The following is a 23,773-nucleotide window of genomic DNA, read 5'->3' on the forward strand; positions in this document are numbered from 1 at the left end:
GTGAGCACCTTGTTTTCTAGGAGTTGAGTCAAGAGCACTGCCCCGTCTCTGCAGGAATAACTGGTTCTTCAGGCAGATAGCAGCTCCTAGGATGCATCTTGGAAATGGAGTGAAACCTCAGGTTTTGAAAAGTTCACTCACCTGCTTCAAATCCGGTAACAAGGGAAAAGTTCAAATTGCAGGGTGGACACTTCACGGCCGCCCACTTCTTCAGGCGCTCGTGGGCTTTATCTCACTGCGCAGAGAGGCACTGTCCCCGTGTCACAGATGAGGAAGCTGAGGCTCAGGTCACTGCCATGCCTAGCGTCACACAGCTCATCAGCGGCAGATGCGGGATGCCTTTTGTGCCGGGTCCCGCCGGCTCCCTCCCACCTCTGAGAACGATCTGAAGACTGGCAAAGGTGGGAGGGGAGCCGCTCTTAAGTCCACACAAACCAGAGTAGGTTTCTAAGTGCTAGAGATATTGAGGTGCCTTCTCAAAAAAATTGAAAGCAATTTAGAACCTAAGTTCCAAAAATTGATAGGGTTCTTAATAAATTCTATGGCTGAATTCTTTCAGACAGAAATTTCAGACAGAATGCAAAAAAAAAAAAGGGGATAATGGCAAGTTCCTGTATCAAAAGATAATTAGAAATTTATTTTGAACTTTTATCAAAAATACAAAGATAATACAAGTTTCATCATGATTTCCCAAAGGCTTGAAATATTTCTTAACATGATTTTGGTCTTTAAGAACACCTGAAATTGGCAGTAATTTAAAATATGTACCAGAAAAATATTACACAAACCAAATATCAAGGATTTTGTATTTAGCCATCATCTCGTCACTGTGCTTTCCAAAAGCATCTTTAAGAGTTGAGAGATCGAAGAAACTGTTCACTTAACAAGCAACAGTGAACACTATTTCAGTCCTTAAACCCAGATAACTCATCGCTGGGGCTGGCTGTTTTGAACATGAAAAATCTCAGTTTATACCACAAATGCCCAGAACAACGAGAGAGATTATTAGCTCTTGAGTTTCAGAAGTTCTAAGCCCTATTCAGCTACCAAACTTACTCCACTAAAGCAGCCACTCCCAGCGAAACACAACAATTTCCAAATACTTGAAAGATAAAGGACACACAAGTCTTTTAAGACATCAATGTTACAACATACTTTTATCTTTCAAAGGGTGTTGAGAGTAGTTGGGAAACTTAAACTCTGTGAATTAAATAAGCATGGGTAGATTTGATTTAGGAATAAAGCTGTGGACACTGAACACATATATCACCCAGAAGCGGCCACTTGAGGCCCAGATGCTAATGTCAAAAGCACACCTGTGATGAACAGAGCCAGGCCAGAGAGCTTTCAAATCTGCAGCCTCTGATGCCTGATTTTGGTTGGTGGGTGGGGTGTCACCACGAAGGAGCCCACTTAGGATAATTGACTAAAAACTCAAAATCATCTTCAAGAAAATCTGGGCTTTGATGCCAGAGGATGAAAGGAAATGCCTTTCTCTCCCGGATAGAGACCCCAATCTCCTCCCAGAGGGAAAACGAGCCTTTTGCTAACACTGGTTTCAAAGCACCTGAAGCTTTGAAAAGCTTCTTAGGGACCCAGAATACCGACAGGTAACTTTCTCAGCCAGGTAAGTAACAGCCCCACTGAACTTTCTGTGCTCTGAACTACCTTCAACTGACAGATGAAAGGGGGTTTTCTGTAACAGTCTGAGACGTAAATCATTCAGGAGGTGTTTGTTTTCTAGATCTGACTTGAAACCGCGCCCTCTTAGGGCAGGTCGGGGAGCTACGTGCAGAGAAATGAAGTGGCAAGAAACAACCAGGCCTGTGGAGGTCCTACACGCCACAAAGATTCTGCCAAATGGTAACGTGCGTGCAAAGCCCAACAAACGTCCACCTTCCTCATCACCACACCCCCTGATTCTCTTAAGTACCGAATCAAGCTCCATGCGCAGAGTGGGTTTGTGGCACCCCTGCCGCCCTGTCCTGGGACGTGGGCATGGCGGTGGCTGTGGTGGAGCCTGGCACTGTCCCCAGGTCTGAGTGTCACCACCGCGGCAGACATCAGCTAAATGAAACACGCGAGTGGCCGCACGGCCCCAAGAGAAGGAAAGGAAACAAGCAGGAGGGCGTGTGTCACGCTGCCGGACAGGAGCCGCCTCCTGCCACCAAAGCTGCCCGCTGGCAAGAAGGGGTGCGAAGTGCTAACTGATGGACGCCAACCCGACACCCGTGCGCACTGCCAAGGCTGCCACCTGAGTGGGGCACGTGCGGAATCCAAGACCGACGTGGGTTTGGGGGAGGGGATGACCTGGGTCCCGAGGCACAGGCAGTGTCCAGTGGGTGCCGGAGCCCCGGCTCACTCCAGCTTTTTGGCCGGTACCCGTGTCCGAGCAATGATGATGGGCACCAGGGCGAGGCAGCTGATGACAAGCGCCCACAGGGGCCGGTAGAAGAGCCAGCCAGCGGCCACGGTCAGCAAGGTCAGCGAGGTGGCCACGCAGAAGGCAAAGGCCTTCAGGCCAATGTTGACCAGGTCTCGGAAGACGGGGAACCAGTCCACTGTGGAGAAGAGAGAGGTAGTGAGGCTTCCCAGGCCCCCGTGCTCTGCTGTTCTCCCCGCCCCGCCAGCCAGCAGCCTGTCTCTGGACCAGGTGGGGAGGAAGAGGAAGCGGTGGGGGGCATGTGGCCTGAGGGAGCCGGGAGCTCACACGAGGAGGAGCCCTGCTCCCGACTGCAGCCCGTCCCAGCCCCAGGCAGGGCGCGTGGTCGTGCTCTGAGGCCTCGTGTGCTGAGGGCAGAACAGAGACTCTCCCGGGACGGTGGCGAGCACCCGGCTGCTGCCCCTCACAAAGCAGGCGGGGCCGAAGCCCCCTCAGCCCTTCCTGGAGGGGCCTGTTCGGTCACCCAAGCCGTTACCAGTTACCTGTGCGCCCAGCTCCACGGAGGGGCTGAGGGGACTCAACGGGCCCGAGCCGCCCACCTCGAGGACCCTGCAGTCTACCGCCCAACGTGATACAGTCTCAGATCCGTCAACCCTGGTGGAATTACCCGTCCTTGGCCTCCTGGCCTCTGCAGGCAGGCGTTCCATAGCCATCGTCCACTGGGGGGTCTGCACTCAGTTCCCACGGGCCAGGGATCTGGTGCCGCTGGGTCTGCACGGCCGGCCCGGGTGTCTGCCGTGACGGCAGGGCCCCCACTCGGCCCCCACAAGCACGCGTCACGTTTGGGCACTGACCGTGGGACCATGCGTCACACCACACCCCGCCCACCCTGTAAGGCTGGTACTGCTCTTTTTTTTTAAACATTTTTTTTTAATTAATTTATTTTTGGCTGCGTTGGGTCTTCGTTGCGGTGCGCGGGCTTCGCGGGCTTCTCACTGCCGTGGCTGCTCTTGTTGCGGAGCACGGGCTCTAGGCACACAGGCTTCAGAAGTTGTGGCACGTGGGCTCAGCAGCTGTGGCACATGGGCTCTAGAGCGCAGGCTCAGTAGTTGTGGCGCACAGGCTTAGTTGCTCCACGGCGTAGGCCGGTACTGCTCTTAACCTCAGTTCACCCACAAGATCACTGAGGCCTGGGAGTTAAACTTACAGCTAGAAGGTGGCATAACCAGGATTTAAACTTAAGACTGTCTGAGTGGGACTTCCCTGGTGGTGCAGCGGTTAAGAATCCGCCTGCCAATGCAGGGGACATGGGTTCGAGCCCTGGTCCGGGAAGAACCTACATGCCGCAGAGCAACTAAGCCCGTGTGCCACAACTACTGAGCCAGCGCCCTAGAGCCCGTGAGCCAAAACTACTCAGCCCGCGTGCCACAACTACCAAAGCCTGCGAGCCTAGAGCCCGTGCTCTGCAACAAGAGAAGCCACCGCAATGAGAAGCCCGCGCACTGCAGTGAAGAGTAGCCCCCGCTCACCCGACTAGAGAAAGCCCACGTGCAGCAACAAAGACCCAACGCAGCCAAAAATAAATAAATACAACTAAAAAAACAAAAAAAGACTGTCTGAGTGCAGAGCCTCAGGTCTTAGTCTCCGCGCTAAGCCCCGAGAGGACAGGGACCTTGTCCGTCCTGTTGGCTGCGTGGCCTCCGGGGCCCGGAGCAGCGTCCTCCGCACAGCAGGCACTCGGAAAGTGCTCATCACAGGAGTGGAGGTGTGAACGGGCGCCCTGCGCTGCAGCTTCCTGAGTCCCTCCCCTGCACTGTCCCTCTGTGCTCTCATGTCTGTTCTGACTCTGGAGAATCAGCCTTCCAGTGTGGAGAGAACCAGTCGGAGAGTCAAAGGAGGGCCCTCTGAGACAAACTTGACGATGGTGGAACTGGGCTCTGAGAGGGAAACAGCCTGTCCAAGGTCACAGCCACGAAGGACCTAGCGATTGTGCCCAAGACGCGGCTGCCTTTCTGAGCACAGTTCAGCTGTCCAAGGGAAGCAGCCTTCCTTTCCCTTCACGTCAGTTTTCCCAGCTGTAAAACGATCTGACAGTCTGCGTGTACTGCAGCCAGACTCTCCCCAGCTGGAGAGGGTAAGCGGGGGACGGGTTTCCGGGCCCAGAGACGGTGGGCAGAACCATCTGACTGGACGGGGCATCCCCCGAGGAGCCCCATCCTCCCGGAGAGCAGCCAAGGCCCAGCACTCAATCACCCCGGGCACTCGGTCCTCCTGAGCCAGGCTGGCCCACTTGGGCAGCTCTGGGGCTCAAGCGGGTCAACCTTGGGCCATGGGCAGCCCGGCATGCTCTCCCTTGCGCTCCAGACTTGCCAGTGGCCGTGCCAAGTCTAGCCCAGGATTTGGGGTGGGGGTGAAGCATAACAGTTCCTGAGTGTTTCCTATTTGCCAAACATTTCACAGAACTCTGCAAATTAGGTGTGAGGAAACCGAAGCCGGGCCAGGAAAGGAATCCAGAGCTCTGTTCAGGCCTGGCACGGGCCGGCCAGCCTCCTCAGCACGGCTATTCGGCTGTGCGATGAAGGGGTGAAGGGCTGAGGGGATGGGCGGGTGGACAGAGCGGGGAAACCCGCAGCCTCGGGGGTCGGCATCCGCCCGCTCTTACCCCGGAAGCATCCTGACCCGCATCCTGCTTCCCCTGCTCACTTGTCCCAAAGCCTTGGGGGCACAGGATGGGCTGAGTGCACCCCACCAGGCTGGAAGGGAGAGCGGCGGTGGGAGGGGCCAAGGACGCCCCGTCTCTCCCCACCTACCCAGAGTGTAGAGGATCCGCGTCATGAGGTTGAGGCCCACAAACATGGCTGCCCAGCCAGCCGCCCGCAGGCCCCACGTCTTCATGGAGTTGCTCTTCTGTTCTCGACGAAACACCTCCTGCAGGACAAGAGGGGAGGGGCCGTCACGTCTCAGCTCCGGGGGGTCACCAGCCTACCCAGTCGGCAGGGCCAGAGCCGAGGGGCCTGGGCTGACCCACGAGCCACTGCGCTTCTGGACAGACCAGAGGGAGGAAAGGGCACCACCCGGGCCTACGTACCTCGCCCACCTGGCAGCACAGAGCAGGCAGGTTTGGGCCCTCAGATCACAGCCCGCCTCCTCCAAGAGCCGCCAGCCCAGCGTCTCACCGAATAAACCTGACGCTCCTGCCGCAGCAGCGCCTTCCGGGGGTCATCTGTCCCCACGCGGCGTCAAGCCACGAGCCCCAGCACTCCTCTCTGGGGGGCAGCTCTGAGACCGGGGCCCCACCTGCGGGAGGCTGGAGCCCCGGGACAGAGGCCTGGGCTGGGCCTCCTGATTCTAGAAACTCCCTGGGGCCCTGAAAGCTGCCTGAGAAAGGGTGACTCACAGTCGCCAGGCTGGGAGGGGCCAGCCCTGCCCTGAGGTTGGTAACTGGCTCTGGGCCGCAGCCTGACCACACCCTCGTCCCAAGCTCAAGAAGGAGAAGGCACAGCCCAGCGCCGCCTGGACTGGGGGCCAAAGGGAGGGACGACAGCTGACCGCCCAATAAGCGGGTCAAAAGGTCACAGCTAAGCCCTGCCACCTGCCCACTACCTTAACCTTCCAAACTATGGGTTGAGAGGGCAGGTTCAGAACGGCCCTCCACGGATACGCTGTGCTCATCAACAACATGCAAGCGCACTTTCTGCTAAAGAGAAGGATTTCCTGCCCGGAGAGGAGAGGCTAACTTCTAAGGCAGGCGCTGAACTAACGGCACATCTTTGCACCCCTTCTGCTCAGGGCTGGGGTGAGGCATGACCCCGTTTTACAGATGGGGTGGGTGCCCTGGTCTCTCTGGAGGCGCCCGCCCTCACTCGCCTGGTCCTGGGGCCGCGCAGCTCAACCCCTTCACCCCAGCTCACACTCAGCCTTCACGGGCCTCTGCCCGCCCCTCCCTGCGTAGGGCCACCCGGCGTCCTGGCCCCGACAAGGAGGGCCCTGGCCTGCCAGCACGACTGACTGGCCCCTTCTCCTCACTTGGGACTCAGCAGAAATGTCCCCTGCTGCCCGCTGCCACAGGAGGTTGCTGTCTCCATGTCCGTGGGCTCAGCGTCTGCCCCTCACACCAGGCTGCAGGGGCTCTGCCCACTGCTCCCCGCTTCGGGGACACGGGCTGCACACACAGGGAGACTTAACCCCTTCTACAGCTTTCTCTCGCCTCGGGGCCTGGGTCTGCCTCCGTGGTGGCAGTCTGTGACATGCCACTGGAGGGCAGAACACAGGTGCACAGGGGCCACTCACCTCTGCTGAGACGTCCCCGTGGTGCAGGAGCAGCAAGGTGTCCCCGGACTTGGTGGAGTATGGGACCAGGTGGTCACCCCGCTGCTGGGCAATCACGGTGACCTGGTCAGAGAACTCAGGCTTAGAGCTGCGGGGCCACCACCCGCGGGCCCAGCTCCCCTCCTCACCGTGTGCCAGTGAGGCAGCGAGCGGGGACACCCACGCCACCCCGAGCCTCTGCCTCCACGTCGGCCCGGGGGACGGCAGCTCCCACTTCGCCACTCAATCTGAAGCTCCGGGGAGGACCCCGGGCAGAAGCGCGTGTCAGGGCCAAGCAGGGGCTAGGGCCGGGGTGAGGGGGTCAGGAACGTGGGACCAAGTCTCTACAAAGCAGAAGCCGGGGCTGGGGGCAGAGGGGCTGCACGCGATTGGAAAAACCTCATCGGGCCCAGCTGCAAGACCCCTAGCACAGCGCCCTCAGCCTGGGGCCCATGGACGTGCACAGGGCACGTGTGTACACGGGTGGGGGGGGGGGGTGCCCACAGCCCTCGCTTGGGCCCCAGCGTCTGCGCCCAGGAAGGACCCCCCGAGTCGGCCCGGGGAGCTGATTACCACGTGAGCTGGGCCCAGGTCGGGGTCATCGCCGCTCAGCCCTGCGTAGGAAAATGAGACGCGCAGGTCTCCGACCTGGGGTGGAAGAGAAGCAAGTGAGGGAGGCAGGAGCCGTCAGCTGGGCCCATGGCGCGCCCCACTCCCACGACCTCCGCCCTTGCCCAGGTGGCCCCATCGCCCGGAAAGCCTCTCCCCTCCAATTTCACTGGGCGAGTGTAGCTGTGATTCACCGGAACCGGACCAGAGTCTGAAGCTGGGCTCTGAGTCCCGCGCGCTGTCGGGGGCGGGACTCTGGGGCCCTGACCTCTGCCATCTGAGCGCCCAAGCCCGTTGGGTACCTCGGGGTACTTGGGGTTTTCACTGTGGTAGAAATAGTCCCCCCGGCGAATGATGTCCACGTGTGGGTCCTCCAGCTTGGACAGGCTCAGTGGCTTAAAGTTGTCCACTTTGCCGATGAGGCCTGAGAGAGGCGGGCAGTTAGAAACAGTGCTGAGTCCACTGCAGCTCCTGGCTGCAAACCCTCAGCCGGACGGCCTTTCCAAGCACCCTCACAAGCCCAGCCACGTGGCCACCTCCTGGCTCGCCCCCCGGGGACCCCACACACCCGGGGTGTCCACACACGCTGTCTCCCACCCAGAGTCCCTCCTCCGACTCCATCCTTCCGCAATGCCAGCCCCCTTCAGTCTTCAGCTCCTCCAGGAAGCCTTCCCTGTCCCCTCTTCCCCATCAGTCAGAGTGACCACAGCTCTGGAAGGGCCTTAGCCTGGCAGCCACTCCACCTTGGGTCTGGTCATCTGTGTCCAGGCCTGGCTTCCCTGCTGCAGCAACAGCACGAGGCTGGGGCTGGCTGGCATGGCTGGCATGGCTGGCACCAGAGCAGACAGCAGACAAGCCAGGCCCTGGCTCACGCAGTCTCTCCCCCGTCCCGCTGGCTATCTGCCACCTAAGTGTCTTCTCTCCGTCCTTCCTGGGTCAGACGCAGGGACTGAGCCCCAGGAGTTTCTGTGGCTAGGGGTGCCACCCTGTCCCTCGCAAGCCTCTCTTTAGCGTCCCTTCGGGGCCTGTGATGAACCGCACCCCCCCGAGCACAGGGCTGGGCGCCAGTGGGGCTCACAAGTGGAGCCCTGGGGCCTTCTCTGTGCTGCCGGCTCCAGGGCTGCCAAGGAAGGGCTCTCAGCTCTGCCTGGTCAGCCCGATAAGGACGCAGCACCTGGCAGCTGCTCCCTGGTATGGGTTTCAGGAGGGCTTCTACATGGTTCCCCACCTCCTGGGGACACACCTGCCCTTTGGCCTCGGCCCAAAGTATGATGCTGGAAAAGCGCCGGCTGACCCCATGCCCAGGGCAGCAGGGGATCCCTTTAAGCATCTGAGGGCTGAGTGCTAGGGCCCCGGCTCCTGGGAGGCGGCCAGGTGGAAGTGCAGGGCCCCGGGTCGATGCTGGCTCATCTAAAGGGGCCTGAGACTCACCCGCCGAGAGGAAAAACCTGCCGATCTGGACGAAGGGGGCTGTTGCGGTGAATGACTCCACGGCCATCGCACTGTGGGAGAGGGGGAGCTGCTGGTGAAGGAGGGCGCCGGGCAGGCGCTGCTCGGGTCCCTGTGGGTTGTGCTGGGCAGGGTCCCAACGCAGAGGGCTCCTGCACGTCCAGCCCAGGCCCACAGTCTGGTCCTTCCCCCCCTGCCTCAGCCTCTGCCCGGAAGGAGCAGCCTCCTGCAGCCTCCCGTCCCCCAGAGCTTCCTACCCTCTTGCCTGGACCCCTGCCAGCGTGTCCCATCCTGCCCCCCAGCCTTCAGATGGCCCTTCCACGGACTTCACACCCTCCTGACCCTTCCCAGCCCGGCTAGCACCCAAACCCCACCGTGCACATTCAAGGCCCTCCCTGGCCCAGCCCAGCGTCACGCCTGTCTCATCACCCCCATCCCTGCCCCTGAGCTAACCTTCCTCTGCCGGAACCCCCGCAGGGCCGGGTCAAAAGCTGCTGCCTCCTGAAAACCCCTGCTGACTGTCCTCCCATCCACGCCAACCGATGACGACCCCTCCAGGCATTCAGTCCAGCCTTATACCCATGACCTGTTTGAGGGGAGGTCGCCTGGGGCCAGGGGTGTCAGGTCTCGCCTCTGTGTTCCTGGTGCCCAGCACAGGACCTGACCTCGGAACCCTGTCCCACATTTTCATCAGCTCACGAGACAGAAGCAACTCAATTCCATTACTCAGATGAGGAAGCTGAGGCTGGGTACCTGCTAGTGGCCGACAAGGCTACGCTCAGGCCTGGGGACCCAGCTCTCACCTGGGGTTTTTGTGGCCAATCTCTCGGTCAAAGTTTCTGCTGTTGACGATTTCCGACCTCCATTCAGTGTCTGTTTCAGGCAGAGGGAACAACGCAGAAACCACGGTAAACCTCAGGTTTGAGGCTCACTGGCCCCACGTCCTCTTATCCAAGCCTGCGACCACTCAGGGGCCAAAAGGGCGGCTACTGGAGCCTCGCTGGATGGATGGGAGAGCAGGGCTCTGAGGGCCAGCACCCAGGGAGCCTGATGCTTGGTGAGGACAGAGACCACAGGTGTGCAGGGAGGTGCCCTGTCCGCCCGCAGGCCCGGGGCCCCGTACTCACTGTAGGAGTACCTCCTCTCTGTCTTCACCTGCCCGTCCTCGGTGTACTCCCTGCAGGGAAAGCACAGGCAGCACCAGAGTCAGCCCATCACTCCCGAGGCATCCCCATCTCTAAGCATCTCCGGCTGGAAGCAACCTCGGGGCTCCCAGGTCAGACTCCCCAGATGAAGCAGGCTTGGTCCACACCAGCCCAGAAAAAGGGTGCTCCCTGGCAAACAGCCAGCTCCAGGCCTCACAGGCGCTCACTAGAGAAAAGAGCTTTCTCATCCTGAGCTGAAACCGGCCTCCCCTGGCTTGTGTCCCAGCCGTGCCCCGTGGGCTCAGCGATCTGCCTGCACCCTCTGCTCCGCGACAGCCCTGTGGAGGCCCCTGAGGCTGCCCTGCCCCAGACTGAGCCACCTGGGCTCCCCGAGTCCCCTCTCCACCCTCACTCATAGTACGTGTGGTCGATGAGAGCCTGCCTGGGGCTCCTGTTAGATCTGATAGGACATGACCCAGGAGCACCCCCCCCCGCCCCCCCGCACGCCATGGAAGAGAAGATGGGACACAACTTGGCACAGCTCCGTCTGAGCCTGAGCTGGGGCAGCCCTGGACAACTTCCCCGGAAGGGAGCTAACCAAGCCCTCTTTCTCCTCCGAGCCCCTCTGCAGGAGATTCCTGCCACCTCCAAACAAGACCATCAGCCAGTAATTGGGGGATAATTGGACATTTCTCCGATAGGAAGATTTTATACTTTGAATTTCAGAAGTGTCAAAGTGAGCGCCACCTGCACGTCACCCTAATCCCCACGCCTCCTTCAGCCCCAGCCAACTCTTCACCCGCCGGCCCCTCACCTGGACTCCTCGGTTTCCACCCATTGGTACATCTCCACGTGCCGCCGCAGCTTCACAGCTGGGAGGTGGACCCCGTAGTTTGGATCAGACAAGAGCTTCAGATAGAATCAAACAAACAAGAAAAATAAAGGACAAGAATGCCCGGCTCGGGGGAAGATGGGCTGGAGGAGAAACAGGTCCAGAGGGCAGAAGAGCACAGAGAACTCCGCGGCTGCTCGCATGGGGAGACGAGGGAAGCTGCCCGTCCGGAGTGCTGAACCTGCAAGCCTGTGACGCGAGCCGCGCGCGCAGAGCTCAGGCTGCTCGGCCCAAGGGCGCAGTGCCCACGCAGCGTGTCGGGTGTTCAGACAGGAGACCTGGCACCAGACACACAAACCCATCATCACTGTTAAAGCGCCTCTTTGTGAGGCTCTTGCCTTGGGCCAGAGACTGTGCCGGGAGGGTAGCTACTGAATCCGCCCAATCTTCAGAACCGGCTCCTGGTCTGTTACAATTATTCTCCCCATTTGACAGAGGAAGACACCGAGACTCAGGAAAGATGGGTCCACACGGCTGCTGAGCGATACAGCAGGAGTCACGCCAAGTGTCCCCGTCTCCAAGGCCCACGCTTTCAAATCCTCCATCAGACAATATCCTGCGATGTGCCCCGGCCTCCCCGGGTCAGCAACCACCGCCAAGCCTACCTTGGACGTCCGCAGGGCCCCGCGGATGTGCACCAGCCGCCCCTCATTCTCCGGAGCCACACTGTGGATGCTGTCGGGGGTCACCACCAGCGAGAGTCCCTCCGCCAGCAAGGTCGCCATCTTCACTGTGCGGCCCTGTGCACAGCGGGGAGTGAGGATTTCAACCACTGGACACAGCTGTGCCCTCTGCCCTGGGCAAGAGGAACCCAGGACGTGCGCTCTCCCAGGAAGGCCACCCAGCACCCGTCTCAGCACCGCCCGTGCCAGCAAGAGCTGCTGCTTCTGCCCTGCACCCCTCCCCCATTTTTCTCTGCCTCCTCCTCCCCTCCACTCCTGCTTCACTTGGGGCGATCGCACGCCTGTTCAAATCATGTGACCCAGGCCTCGGCAATCACATCCTGTGTCCACTGGCCACAGGCAGCGGTTCAGAGAGAGGACTGAGGCCACTGAGAGGTCTCCCTGCGACTTTTGCTAAACTGATTTAGAAAGAGATGGTTCCTCTTTTCCCTGGGGTTGCTAAGCTGCTTGGATGTGACCCTGGAGTTACCGGGCCACCTTTGCCACCACAAAGGAAGAGCCTGCCAAAGAAACGTCCACAACAGAGAAAAATGGGCAAGAGATGGAGAAATGGAGACTCCTAGTGACCCAGCATGAACGCCTGGAGGTAACCATGCCTGAAACTGATGCTACCCAGGATTGCAGGTGTGTGAACAGATCCACTCCCCCTCCTGCTTACATCAGTCGTGAGGGGGGTCACAAAAGAAACACTCTGATTAATTCAGCTCCTGCCCCCATAAAATCTAGACCCTTATTACCATGTCCAGCCTCTGAATTCACAGCCTTTGCTCCCTGACACTGCAGGGACCCTCATTCTGCACAGAGGGACACCAAACATCATACCTCATTGGTAAAAATTAAGTAGAAGGAAAGCAGGAAGGTCATGAGCCCCACAAACATTCCACCCGAGGTCTCGCTCAGCCGCTCCAGGAAGCCTGGCTGGGACTTGGTTGTAGTTCTGACATGTTCTTTCCTGTTACTCATACTGGAATACTGAAAAAAAAACATAAAAAAAAAGAAAATTGGTTTTCAATAAATAAATTGAATTTCGCTATTTATTTATACTGTTTTTTTTTTTTTTTTTTTTTTTTTTTTTTTGGCTGCACTGGGTCTTCGTTGCTGCGTGCAGGCTTTCTCTAGTTGCGGCGAGCGGGGGCTACTCTTTGTTGTGGTGCACAGGCTTCTCATTGCGGTGGCTTCTCTTGTTGCGGAGCATAGGCTCTAGGTGCAAGGGCTTCAGTAGTTGTGGCTCGTGGGCTCAGTAGTTGTGGCTTGCGGGCTGTAGAGCACAGGCTCAGTAGTTGTGGCACACGGGCTTAGTTGCTCCGCGGCATGTGGGATCTTCCTGGACCAGGGCTCGAACCTGTGTCCCCTGCATTGGCAGGCGGATTCTTAACCACTGGGCCACCAGGGAAGTCCTATTTAAACTCAGTTTTTATTGAGTTTTAATTCTATATAATCCTGTTTAATTCTATAATCCTGTTTGGCTCAAATAAAATGCCCTTTTTTCTTGTCACTTGATTGTTAGTTGAATTTTCGTGGACATTTGCTTGGCATAGGTGGTGGGATATCAGAGCCAGCCAGCAGAGGACACCTGGAGTCCACCCCAAACGGGTGCTTGGTGCCAGCACAGGCCCTTGGAGCCCCACTCCTCCGTATTCCTCAGGCACTTTGGTGGGTTCTCCTGGTACCTGGACAGCACTGCTTTAAATGACATCCTGAGTTTTACTTGAGCTGTTTTTCTTGGGACTTGGAGTCCTAAGGGGGTACTGGAACATCTCCTAGGCAGGGACCTTGGAGGAGCTTTGGCGTGAACGGGGTTCACTGGTCTCTTTTAAAAACTGACTTAAATTGGAAAGATTATGTATACATGGTCTGAACAAACTGCTAGTGAAATGAGAGACTGAGCATGCTCAGCTCCGAAGTAAAGGGACATTTGCTCCTTCCAGCCACGAGCCGTTCTCAGGCGACCGAGAACCTGGGGGAAGTGTCTGAGGATCAAGTCTCTTAACGTGCATCGGTCGCACAGGGAGTCCCAGCACAACCACCGAGTAAGTTCTGCTCGCCAGGTGCGCATCATAAAGGCTGATCACCCTGCGCTCTGAGCATCCACGGTGGTTTTAGACTGTGGAGGGAGAAGCCAAGAAGCTTGAGAGTCCAGCTGACCCAAGGGGAACCCCTTAGGGGGACAGACACACATTCGATCCATCACACCGCCCTCAGAAAGTTGTTCAGATCCTATCTGAATTGGGCTGCCAAATTAATAATGGGAAACCGTGCTCAAAGGCCGAACAGCCCGCCCCCTGATGGGCAGCCACTCTGGCTGGCCTCATGAAGAAACCAATGCTTTTGCAAACACTTATCTTAACTCTTAAATGGCCAGGATGGAGCTCTTTTGACATTCCAACGCTGTAGAGAAAGCTGGCTTGAGAAATCATCTTTTCAAAATTCTGACCCTGAGAGAACAAAAGTATTCCTAGGAGAAAGCCTCAAGTTACAATTCTTATCATGTCCCTGAAATGTAAACACAGCCCACACTGCCTGAGTCTACAACCTTGGCTTAATAGACTCTAAAACTGGAAAAAAGAAGGGGGCGGGCGGAGCACAGTGTGTGCAAAGAGGAGGCCGTTGTGAAACTCAAGCAGGAAAACCAGGAGACTTCTGTCCGTGTCTGGCTGGATATGTGCATGTCTGTATGTATGTATGATCCGTCTCTAACTCCAAATGGTATTATCAACATTAATTGGTAAAAGAGGTTTACTTAATTGACTTAAAAGTAAATGCGTACAAATCAAATATTTCTAAATGTAATTAAACTAGCCCGAATTTTTAAAGGATCACATAATCTAGGATTAATCTTTAATGAATGAAAATGAGTCAGAATTGATGGTTTAATTAATACAGACATGTCTTTAGAGTCAAACATTAAGTGTAATACTTTAACTGTACCTAGGTTTACTGAAAGTTAATAAGCTCATGTTATCTCTGTTATAAAATTTGTCAACAAGAAAATTAACTTGGTATGATAATATTTTCGTAAGTAATAAATAAGTTTTGGGGTGAATTCTTTAAGAATAATTTTGTTTTATGGTATGTCTACATAAAAACAGTTTCTCCAGATTTTTCGTGACTTGAAACTTCAGCGTTCTGCCAAATTAAGTCAAATGATGGAATTCACTGAATGTCTAGATCATTTTCTTAATAAGAAATACTGAAACATTAATTGCTAAAGAAGTCTATGTTTACCTACTTTGATCTCTTATTACAGAGAGATTAAATATGTCTGAGACTATTAGTAAATATATTCTGTGCTTTGTTGGAAGACTGAACTATAAAGTGGCATACATTTCTAAAAATTAATTTTAAAAAGGGAACCCTGAGAAAAGAGTTTTATGCATGGCCAGGACTTACTAAGATCAGATTGAATTTAATTAAACGAATGAAATTTAATATTAAAGGTGAAATGGTGAAAACTACAGTTTGTTTTTTTCTGTTAAGAGGACAAAGTTTTCTTGAAATATTGATCTCCTTTTGATAACTGACTGTAAAATTTCTTTACCTCTTAAGTAATCTGCTGTAACTTTCTGTATTTGCTTTTGAAATCTTTTATTATCACTTTGGTTAAGTGAATAAATATTGTTTCACAGTGACTTATGATTCTACTTAGCCAAACATTTAAAACCTCTTGATATCGTTCACAAACTTCCTCAAATCAAATTCTAAATGAAGTTCTTTTGGCCTCCAGCTAACTTTGGGAAGCTTCAGAAGGCCCCTAAACAGCTCAAAGAGAAATATTAAACTAATTAGGCTCATGTGGTATGTTAAATTACATGGGAAACATTGTCAAATGAGTAATGATAAATCTTGTTAGGTTATATTATATGGCTAAATATATTACTATAAATATTCTAGAAATTATATGAAGTTCCTAAAATTTGAAATGTCCTGGTATGTTGTCAGTCATGATTTACAGTATCTTAAATGTTGTACGCCACAGAAATTGCCAAATTTCCTTGATAACTACACTGTAATCAGGTCTTTAACCATGCTTTTAAGTCTTCTGTCATTTATACACAGTTATGCCTACACAATAACAGATGCTTTTACAAAAACGTTTGTAGATGACTTGCTGTTATGCTCCCAAATTAAATTAGACTCGGTAGCAAAAGGACTTCCTCCTTGTATGAGGGCTATTTCAGCCACGGCTCTCACATAAAGCCACTGAAGAAACAGTAATGGGGTCTCCTTTAACTATTTATGTCCCAAACTCAGGTGAGTTTCTTCTAAACTCTCACCACCCTCAGCACTATTCTATAAGCCAGCTAGCTTCCTATGAAGTATCGTTGCTTTATGCTACCTTGGTTCCATGTAATAACCTTAACCCTGCAACTCTGCTTCCAGCACCACAGGAAGAAAACAACCACGACTGCATTTTGTTAACCAATTATCTTCTCGCTTCCAGGAAGCCCATATCGATAATGCTGATCTAATTTAATTTATAGATGGTCCTACTTACGGGATGAGCACGGACATTACCGAGCTGGACAGGCAGTAACGCCTACAGTAGACATAATTGAAAACGTTTACTCATCAGGAACAAAGTCAGCACGAGCTGAATTAACTGCCTTAACTCTACCTAAAGACCAGGTAACACACATTTATACTGACAGTCACCATGCCTCTGGAGTGACACACGACTTTGGAATGTTATGGAAACAACGAGGTTTTTAAGCTCTTCAGGACAACCTAATAAAAAAATGGAAAACAGGTTGCAGAGTTATTGTTACACGACTGCCAAAACGGTTAGCGATTCTTGAAACCGTAATTTTCAATAATTTTCAGTTTTCACCTACGCCAAGCATTCCAAATCCGACAGTACGGAAACTAGAGGAAATCAGCTCGCTGATGCCCCCGCCCATGAGGCAGCTTTAAACACTCATCCTATCCAGCCTCCAGAACGGCCACTGTTCTCAGTTAACCCTGCTAACCCAGTAGAAGATTTCCTTCTACAGGCTCAAGAAATTGCCACCAAAGAAGAGAAACAAATATGGCCACAAAAAGGGGAATTCTGACCCCACCACAGAAATATGGTCTAGACCTGATTGAAAAAAAACCACCTAGTGTCTGGAGCACAACGGCCATCACTCCAGCATGCACCTCCTGTAACTCACTGTGCGCCTGAGAAAACGGTTTCTGGGGAAAACAGTATTCTTGGAAACTTGCCCCCATGGTGGTTCAAGGGAAACATTACATTATTGTCAGGGTCTCACTGAGGCACTTACAAAACAATTGGTAACTCACTCTTTTTATAGCGAGCTCCCAGAAAACCCTACAGATCATGGATTATAACCTAGTCATTTTGTTTATTGGAAAGGACATCAAATAAATGATTCTTTGCAGCCACAAGGGAAAGAACCTTATCCGTTATTGTTAACTAATCCATGCTCAGCCAAACCGAAAGACATTAATTCATGGATTCACGTCTCTCATTTTAAAAAAGGCCCCTCCACCTAAATGGACTTCGACCCCTGTTTCTAACACCCTGTTTCAACTAAGATGAGCACCACCAAGCTAGGACGAGGGGACAACAGCAGCAGACAGCTGACCCAAGAGTCCAGACCAGGCCTGTAAGACCCATCCTACCAGTTCAATTGTACTATTTACCAAATGTCTGTCAAAATTGACAGTTACTGTTTTACTTCTAGCTATGCTTTTGCCCCAGAGTTTAAGATGGAAGGAAAATTCCTTAGTACAGCTATTGCAAAGTATAGCTACTGGAGGCAAATTTAACCGATCGTTGGATCTGTCATCCAACTCTTCAGGCAACACAAGGCCGACGCAGGCACTCATAACTCCTGTCATTGACTTTTCAGATGTTCTCAATGTTACCACTTACTTAGATCAATCTCCCTCTGGCCTAACCTTTCAGGTCCAAATTTTCTAATGTACTAATGTGTCCATGCCTTGTCTGACACTATACTACCCTCAGCCCTTAGGGACCAGACACAACTTACGCTAGTACCCACACCCCAGCCATCCCCGCCCCGAGCTCCATCTCTTACTTAACTTACAAATGTCTTGAAGAGAAAAACACAAGTAACTGGTGCCCGCAACTCCCCCAAGTCAAATACCATATAGACAGCTTTTGGAAAGCCTGCAAGAAACCCCCTGCCCCGAGCTCCATCTCTTACTTAACTTACAAATGTCTTGAAGAGAAAAACACAAGTAACTTGTGCCCGCAACTCCCCCATGTCAAATAACATATAGACAGCTTTTGGAAAGCCTGCAAGAACGACCGTGGTTTAATACCGTGTTAGCGAAACTTCCAATCGATGCGGCTATTCATGAGAGCTCTCTGGGAGGGAACACTTGCATCCCCAGGTTTTATCTTCTTCTATGGTATTGGAATTGACACACCTACCCAAGGATGGGCACATAAATGTCTTAACAGCTGGCAGGTAAAAGGCTTATGTTTGTTGGGCATTATGTTACCTCACTGTCTATACAGTGAGGCAGATGAACCTCCTTTCTCTCTCCATGACAGAGTCAAGAGATCCATGTTAGCAGGATATCAAGATATCTGGTGGCAAAGTCTTTTGGGAATCTTGAGTCCTAGGGCAGGAATATATGTAAACAGAGGTACGCTCAGAAATCATCAGGCACCATTGGTCATACAGCCAAAGAGACTGCAAGCAGCATTGCAGCCCAACAGACATCCCTAAGTTCCTTAGCCCATGTAGTATTAGATAACAGTGCTGCCTTAGAAAACATATAATCTATAAAATGTTTCCCCATCGGCACACACCTCTATGTTTGTTTACTCCATAGGATTAATTTACTCAATTCTGAAGTTTCTACGATGGGAAAGTGATGTTGCAAAATCGAATAGCTCTTGATTTTTAACACCACCCTGCAAGGAGAAGCTTGTGCTATAACCCAGACTAAATGCTGCATTTCCATACAGGATGAGTCCTCTAATACAACTCATCTAACAGCTCACATACCAAGTACAATTTCCACACTGAAGGATCCCCTTCCCAGTCCAGGTGAAATCTCAGGGAAATGGCTCAACTCTGTGGATTCATGGCTTAAAGCTCCACTTGTGACTTTCTTATTGTCGTTGGCTTTATTGATTTCATTTACAGAGTAATAATCTCTTGTGCCTCTTGTATATTCAAAACTCCAGGGACTTCCCTGGTGGCGCAGTGGTTGAGAATCCGCCTGCCAATGCAGGGGACACAGGTTCAATCCCTGGTCTGGGAAGATCCCACACGCCACGGAGCAACTAAGCCCGTGCGCCACAACTACTGAGCCTGCGCTCTAGGGCCCACGTGCCACACCTACTGAGCCCGCGTGCTGCAACTACTGAAGCCCGCACGCCTAGAGCCCGTGCTCCGCAACGAGAAGCCACCACAATGTGAAGCCCGCCCACCACAACGAAGAGTAACCCCCACTCGCCACAACTAGAGAAAGCTCACACGCAGTAACGAAGACCCAACGCAGCCAAAAAAAAAAAAAAAAAACTCCAACTAAAATAACGATGTCTAACGACTTGACACTATTGATCATATCTGTAGTTCTATATAATAGGTATGCACAATGCATATGCAGGGTAAAACTGGCATACGTCCTATTGGACAATTGACCATCAGTCCTTGCCAAGCATTTTACTAGCCTAACCCCCTAAAAAGAAAGAAAGAACCAGGCTATTCAGATCTGTCATCAAGGGACAGGGTGCAGGGCAGGTAAGCAATCACCAACCCCGAGGGACCAAATATTTGATCACCTAGTGTATTCCACCGAAAGATGAATGATCAAAAGGGGGAAAATGATGAAATGAAATTTATATTTGAAGGCAGGACATGAAAATTGAAGCATAAAATTCTCTGTGTGCGTTTGGGCCTCTTCTCTCCCTCCCTAACGTGCAGTCTGCATGTGCATTACACTGACCACACCTTCTCAAAGACAGGAGCACCTGCTCGACTGTAAAGATTATTTTTTTTCCTTCCTTCTGATGCTAGCAATGCAACTTCTTAAAAGAATAGTGTTCTTTCTCAGCTCTGCAGGCAGTCATGGTGATTTACTGCTCCTTTGTACGTGCCTACTGGACAATGTGTCTTTGATGAACTTCATATAAAATATCAGTACGTCATTTTGATGTTCGATCCTTTGATTTGAAAATGTACATGACTGTGCCTTTGACTTTTTTTTAAAAATATGTAACATACATTTATATAATGGTAAGTGCAACGAAGAACATACTACAGGATAATGGGATACAATGACGAGGGTGGGGAGTGGGGTGGGCTGGGGATGGCACTTGAGACTTGAGTCAGTATACACAGCCTTGGGAGGAGGTTGACTTTTTTTGTTTTTTTTTTTTGGCTGCGTTGGGTCTTCATTGCTATGTGCGAGCTTTCTCTAGTTGCGGCGAGTGGGGGCTACTCTTCGTTGCGGTGCATGGGCTTCTCATTGCAGTGTGTGCCTTTGACTTCTAACATGTGGAACAGTTCTCAGAGCTTCTGAGAGTCTATCTCCTGGGTTATAACCCTGTTTGGCTCAAATAGAATTAACTTTTTTTCTTCTTGACTGTTAATTGAATCTTTGTCAGAGTCTTCATGGAAACATGTGTTTTCATTTCCCCTGGGCATTAGGTACATACCTAGGAGTGGAACTGATGGATCATAGGGAAGATGCATGTTTTTTAAGAAACTAGCAAATTGTTTTACAAACAGGTTATTAGAGATATATTTCTAATTCAGTTCAACGAATAGAGGCTGAGTTTCCTTAGGGCAGTGCCAGGCCTCATAGGGGTGAGAATGTAGGGGAGAGAGGCTTTAGGGCCATTCAGTCAGGGCGACTAACAGTGCCAGGCCTTGCTGAGTGCCTGGTGAGAGGGCACCAGTGTAGATCCAGTGTTAAAGGAGTGACCCCTTCCAGCTGGGAGGGTCAACGCAGGCCCCCTGAAGGAGGGGGCATTTTGAGTGGGCTCTCAGAGGCGGACCCTGGGGTGAGGGCATCCCCAGCAGGGGGAACAGCGGCCTCTCTGCCCTGGCTGGGTTGTGGAGGGCATGGGGAGGAGAGGAGGGCAGCTAGGCAGCTCTAGGTGGGTCATGGTAGGCTGCAAACTCCAGAGTCAGTGGGTCAGGCTTTGTCCAGCCGGTAACAAAGCACAGTTTAGCGTGTCCGCTGCTGACCCAGAGTGTCATCATCCAAAGCAGGACTCTGGAGCCAGCAGGCTGGGTTTGAATGCAGGCTCTGCTACACAGCAGCTATGAGACCTTGGGCAAGCGATTTAACCCCTCTGTGCCCGGCACTTCCTCATGGGTAAAATGGGGATAATAATCCAGTACATAGGGTTGTGGTAAGAACCAGAGAACATAATTATTGGATGCTCAGTGCCCAGGGCACAGGGAGTCCCATGCCAGTGCTGGCTGGTGGGAATGCAGTCAGCTTTCTCCATCACTGATACCAAGGCTGGGCTGGGCTGAGCTGACAAAAGCCACAAAGATGTAAGCGGTTCCCAGATGAGCACTCAGGGTAAGCTAGCCCACCCTGGCACTGGGGAGTAAGAGGAGAGTCAAGTCAGTCTCTGCTTAAACGAAGCTGGTGCCATGTTCTCTGACTGTCACTGAATGCCACCAGCCCAGGCCTGCCAGGGACCAGATGTCCATTGCGTTCAGAAATGGTCTTGACTTTCCAGGCCATTTGGAAACATTAGTGGAGCAATTTGCTGCAGGCAGGTAGGTGACCATCAACCATCATCATGATGACAATGGCAAACACTCCAGTCTATCACAGACCAGACACGGACAAGCCCAAGGAGGTGGGCGCTATCACGACCCCATTTCGCAGACGGGAAAACAGAGGCTCAGCAGTTACAACACCAGTCCAGATCACACAGCCTCTAAGAGATGGACTTAGGATTCAAATCTGGGCAGACTGGAGGCCACTCTGCTACCACTCTGCTCTGGACTGCGTTCCTCACTCCTTGGGAGCTCGCTGCAGGCAGGCAGGCAGGACAGGAAAAGCCAGTCCCGCTACAGCCAGTGCAGTCCCCAAGTCGATGGCTGGAAGGCCTGGCTTCCTCCTGGGCCTCCCCTCAGCACACAGCTAGGAGCCAACATCAAGATAAGGGGCTCAAAGATGGCCTTAAGAGAAGAAGGTGCCCCTCCGGCTGGCAAGCGTGCAGAGTGGCATGACACACCCGGCCCACATTCTGGACCAAATGCCCAGTAAACATGGATGGTCGTGGAGATTTCCTCCCTGCCCACTCCCCTACTCCAGGCTTCGAATCAATGAGCAGTGAGTGGTGGGAACACGGGTTGACATACAGGCCCTGAAAATCACTTGCTGTGTAACACTGGGTAAGCTGCTCTACCTCTCTGATCCTGTTTATTCATTTATAAAGTGGAGATGGTAACAGTAACTCCATCACTGGACAGATTTTACAGTGATTAATAATCTTGTGGCCTCCCTGCTCCACCCCACCATCTTTAGATCTTTCTTCCTCACAGGGCCTGGTGGCCCCTGTAAATGTGCACCCCACTGCTGGGTGAAGCAACAAAGGTTTGGCAGCAGAGGGACCCCTAATTCATCTACATTCCTTGGCAAAGGTCAGGACCCAATGTATCCAAGATCTCTGCCCACCAGGACTGAAGACAAACTGTTTTCTTTTTTATGTATTAAGTACCTACTATGCCCCAGACACTATGCCAAGCACAGTCTCCCTTAAACTTCACAGTAACTGCTCCCATGAGGAAACAAAAATCCCAGGAGATTAAGGCCACACAACTCCTGAGGAAGAATCTGCATTTTCCCCCAGGTCAGCCTGACTCCAAAACCTGCCCCACACCTTCCCATGACCTGCCAAGCTGGCTGTGAGACCCTGGGCAAGTGCCTTCCCCTGCCGGGGAAGTTCCCCATCTGTAAGATATGGTGGTGGCGGTATGGTGGCAGGCCCGTGTCCTGCCACAGGCTGGGTCTCTCCCGGCAGCGGACCCTGCGTCTCACGGACCACCTCTAGGTGCACCATTTAAGGCTTCTCGGCCTCCCAGACAACTCTAATCCAGGCTGTGGGAGACACAAGCCCTGGCTTCTCAGGGGGTGTGGGAGGCAGAGAGGACGCTTGGGGACAGAGGAGGGGCCTGAAAAGAGCGCGTAACAGACCAGGGGAGAGTGGCTAGACACTCCACCGCAGCAGGAGGGAGGAAGGGAGTGCCTGGGCTGGCAGGGCCGCGAGCTGGCTCCACACACACTTTCACAGAGGAGGGGAGTGTGAATCACCAGCTCCTCCCACGCCCAGCACCCTGGCGGGAGGTGCCCCTCTGTTTGTTGAATGAATGTTGGGCTTAAATAGAAAGATTCCTGAGATAAGGCTGGCTGCAAGGAGAAGCAGCCAGCAGCCGTTCCAGGGGCACCACCTTCGGCCAGGGCCTCTGCAACCAAATCCATGCTAGGAGGCCGAGGGCCCGGCCGTAGGGAAATGCCCCTTTCTCCCCGTCGTCCTAACTCCTCCGCTCCCAACCTAGCCCACGCCCCTTTGCAGCATCACAGCCGGGGTTTACATACTCCCCTGGAGCGGGGAGCTCACCGCCCACCCGGACAGTGCGTCGCGGAACAACTCCGCCCGGGCGGATCGGCTTCGCCACCGCCCCAGTGGACTGGCCCCTTCTCTGCGGCCCCGTCCAGCCCTCAAGGTCCTTACATGGGAGAAATCCGAGGGCCCAAGCGAGAACTGGGAACAAAAGGAGGAGCTGGGGGGAACCGGAGCCACACGTCCCGAGGCCCGGTCCCCGCCACCGCGCGCCCCAAGGAGTCCCGCCAGGCTGGAAGAGACGGACAGACGGCTCAGCTGCCAGAAGGCCCGGATACGGGCGCGAGAGGGAGGGGGTCACCGGGCAGGGGGCCGCGGCGCGCCCGCGGGGAGAGGGGGCCGGGAGACGGGGAGCCCTGGGTGTGGCCGGCGAACCAGTAGACACTCACGTTCGCGGCCATGCCGCGGCCCGGTCGCCGCCCGCCTCGCTCGGCTCAGCTCCGAGAGGGGCTTACGGCCGCAGCGCGGAGTCCCGCGGCCTCTCGCCTGCCAGAGAGCGGTACACACCCAGCCGAATCCCAGAGCCCGGAACGCGCCACAGAGTTACCGCCCCGCGGGCGCGGGCTTTTGGGCTCTCGCTCGCCGCGCCGCGCCGCGCCGCCTCCTGGGAAATGTAGTCCAGGGTCGGGTGCACTCTCCAAAAGTTGCAACCTACCGGTACCTCACTGATGCGCCTGCGCACTGCAAGCAATGCTGGGAAATGTAGTCCTTATTGCCTGGGGGAGTGTC

At 53.6% G+C, this 23,773-nt stretch overlaps 1 protein-coding gene across 1 annotated transcript; it reads right to left on the reverse strand.

The window, feature by feature from the left end:
* Positions 1 to 1,128: 1,128 nt before the first annotated feature.
* Positions 1,129 to 23,640, reverse strand: TMEM43 (transmembrane protein 43). The gene is made up of 12 exons (XM_059940463.1): positions 23,434 to 23,640; positions 12,292 to 12,441; positions 11,392 to 11,526; positions 10,709 to 10,803; positions 9,877 to 9,926; positions 9,553 to 9,622; positions 8,732 to 8,802; positions 7,603 to 7,724; positions 7,265 to 7,339; positions 6,674 to 6,775; positions 5,194 to 5,311; positions 1,129 to 2,561 (listed from the first exon to the last, which is right to left on the reverse strand). Exons 1-12 carry the CDS (start codon positions 23,443 to 23,445, stop codon positions 2,359 to 2,361), a joined length of 1,203 nt encoding a protein of 400 aa, XP_059796446.1. The 5' UTR covers positions 23,446 to 23,640; the 3' UTR covers positions 1,129 to 2,358.
* Positions 23,641 to 23,773: the final 133 nt, after the last annotated feature.

The sequence above is a fragment of the Balaenoptera ricei genome, chromosome 11 (assembly GCF_028023285.1).
Source record: "Balaenoptera ricei isolate mBalRic1 chromosome 11, mBalRic1.hap2, whole genome shotgun sequence".
Taxonomy (NCBI): Eukaryota; Metazoa; Chordata; class Mammalia; order Artiodactyla; family Balaenopteridae; genus Balaenoptera; species Balaenoptera ricei.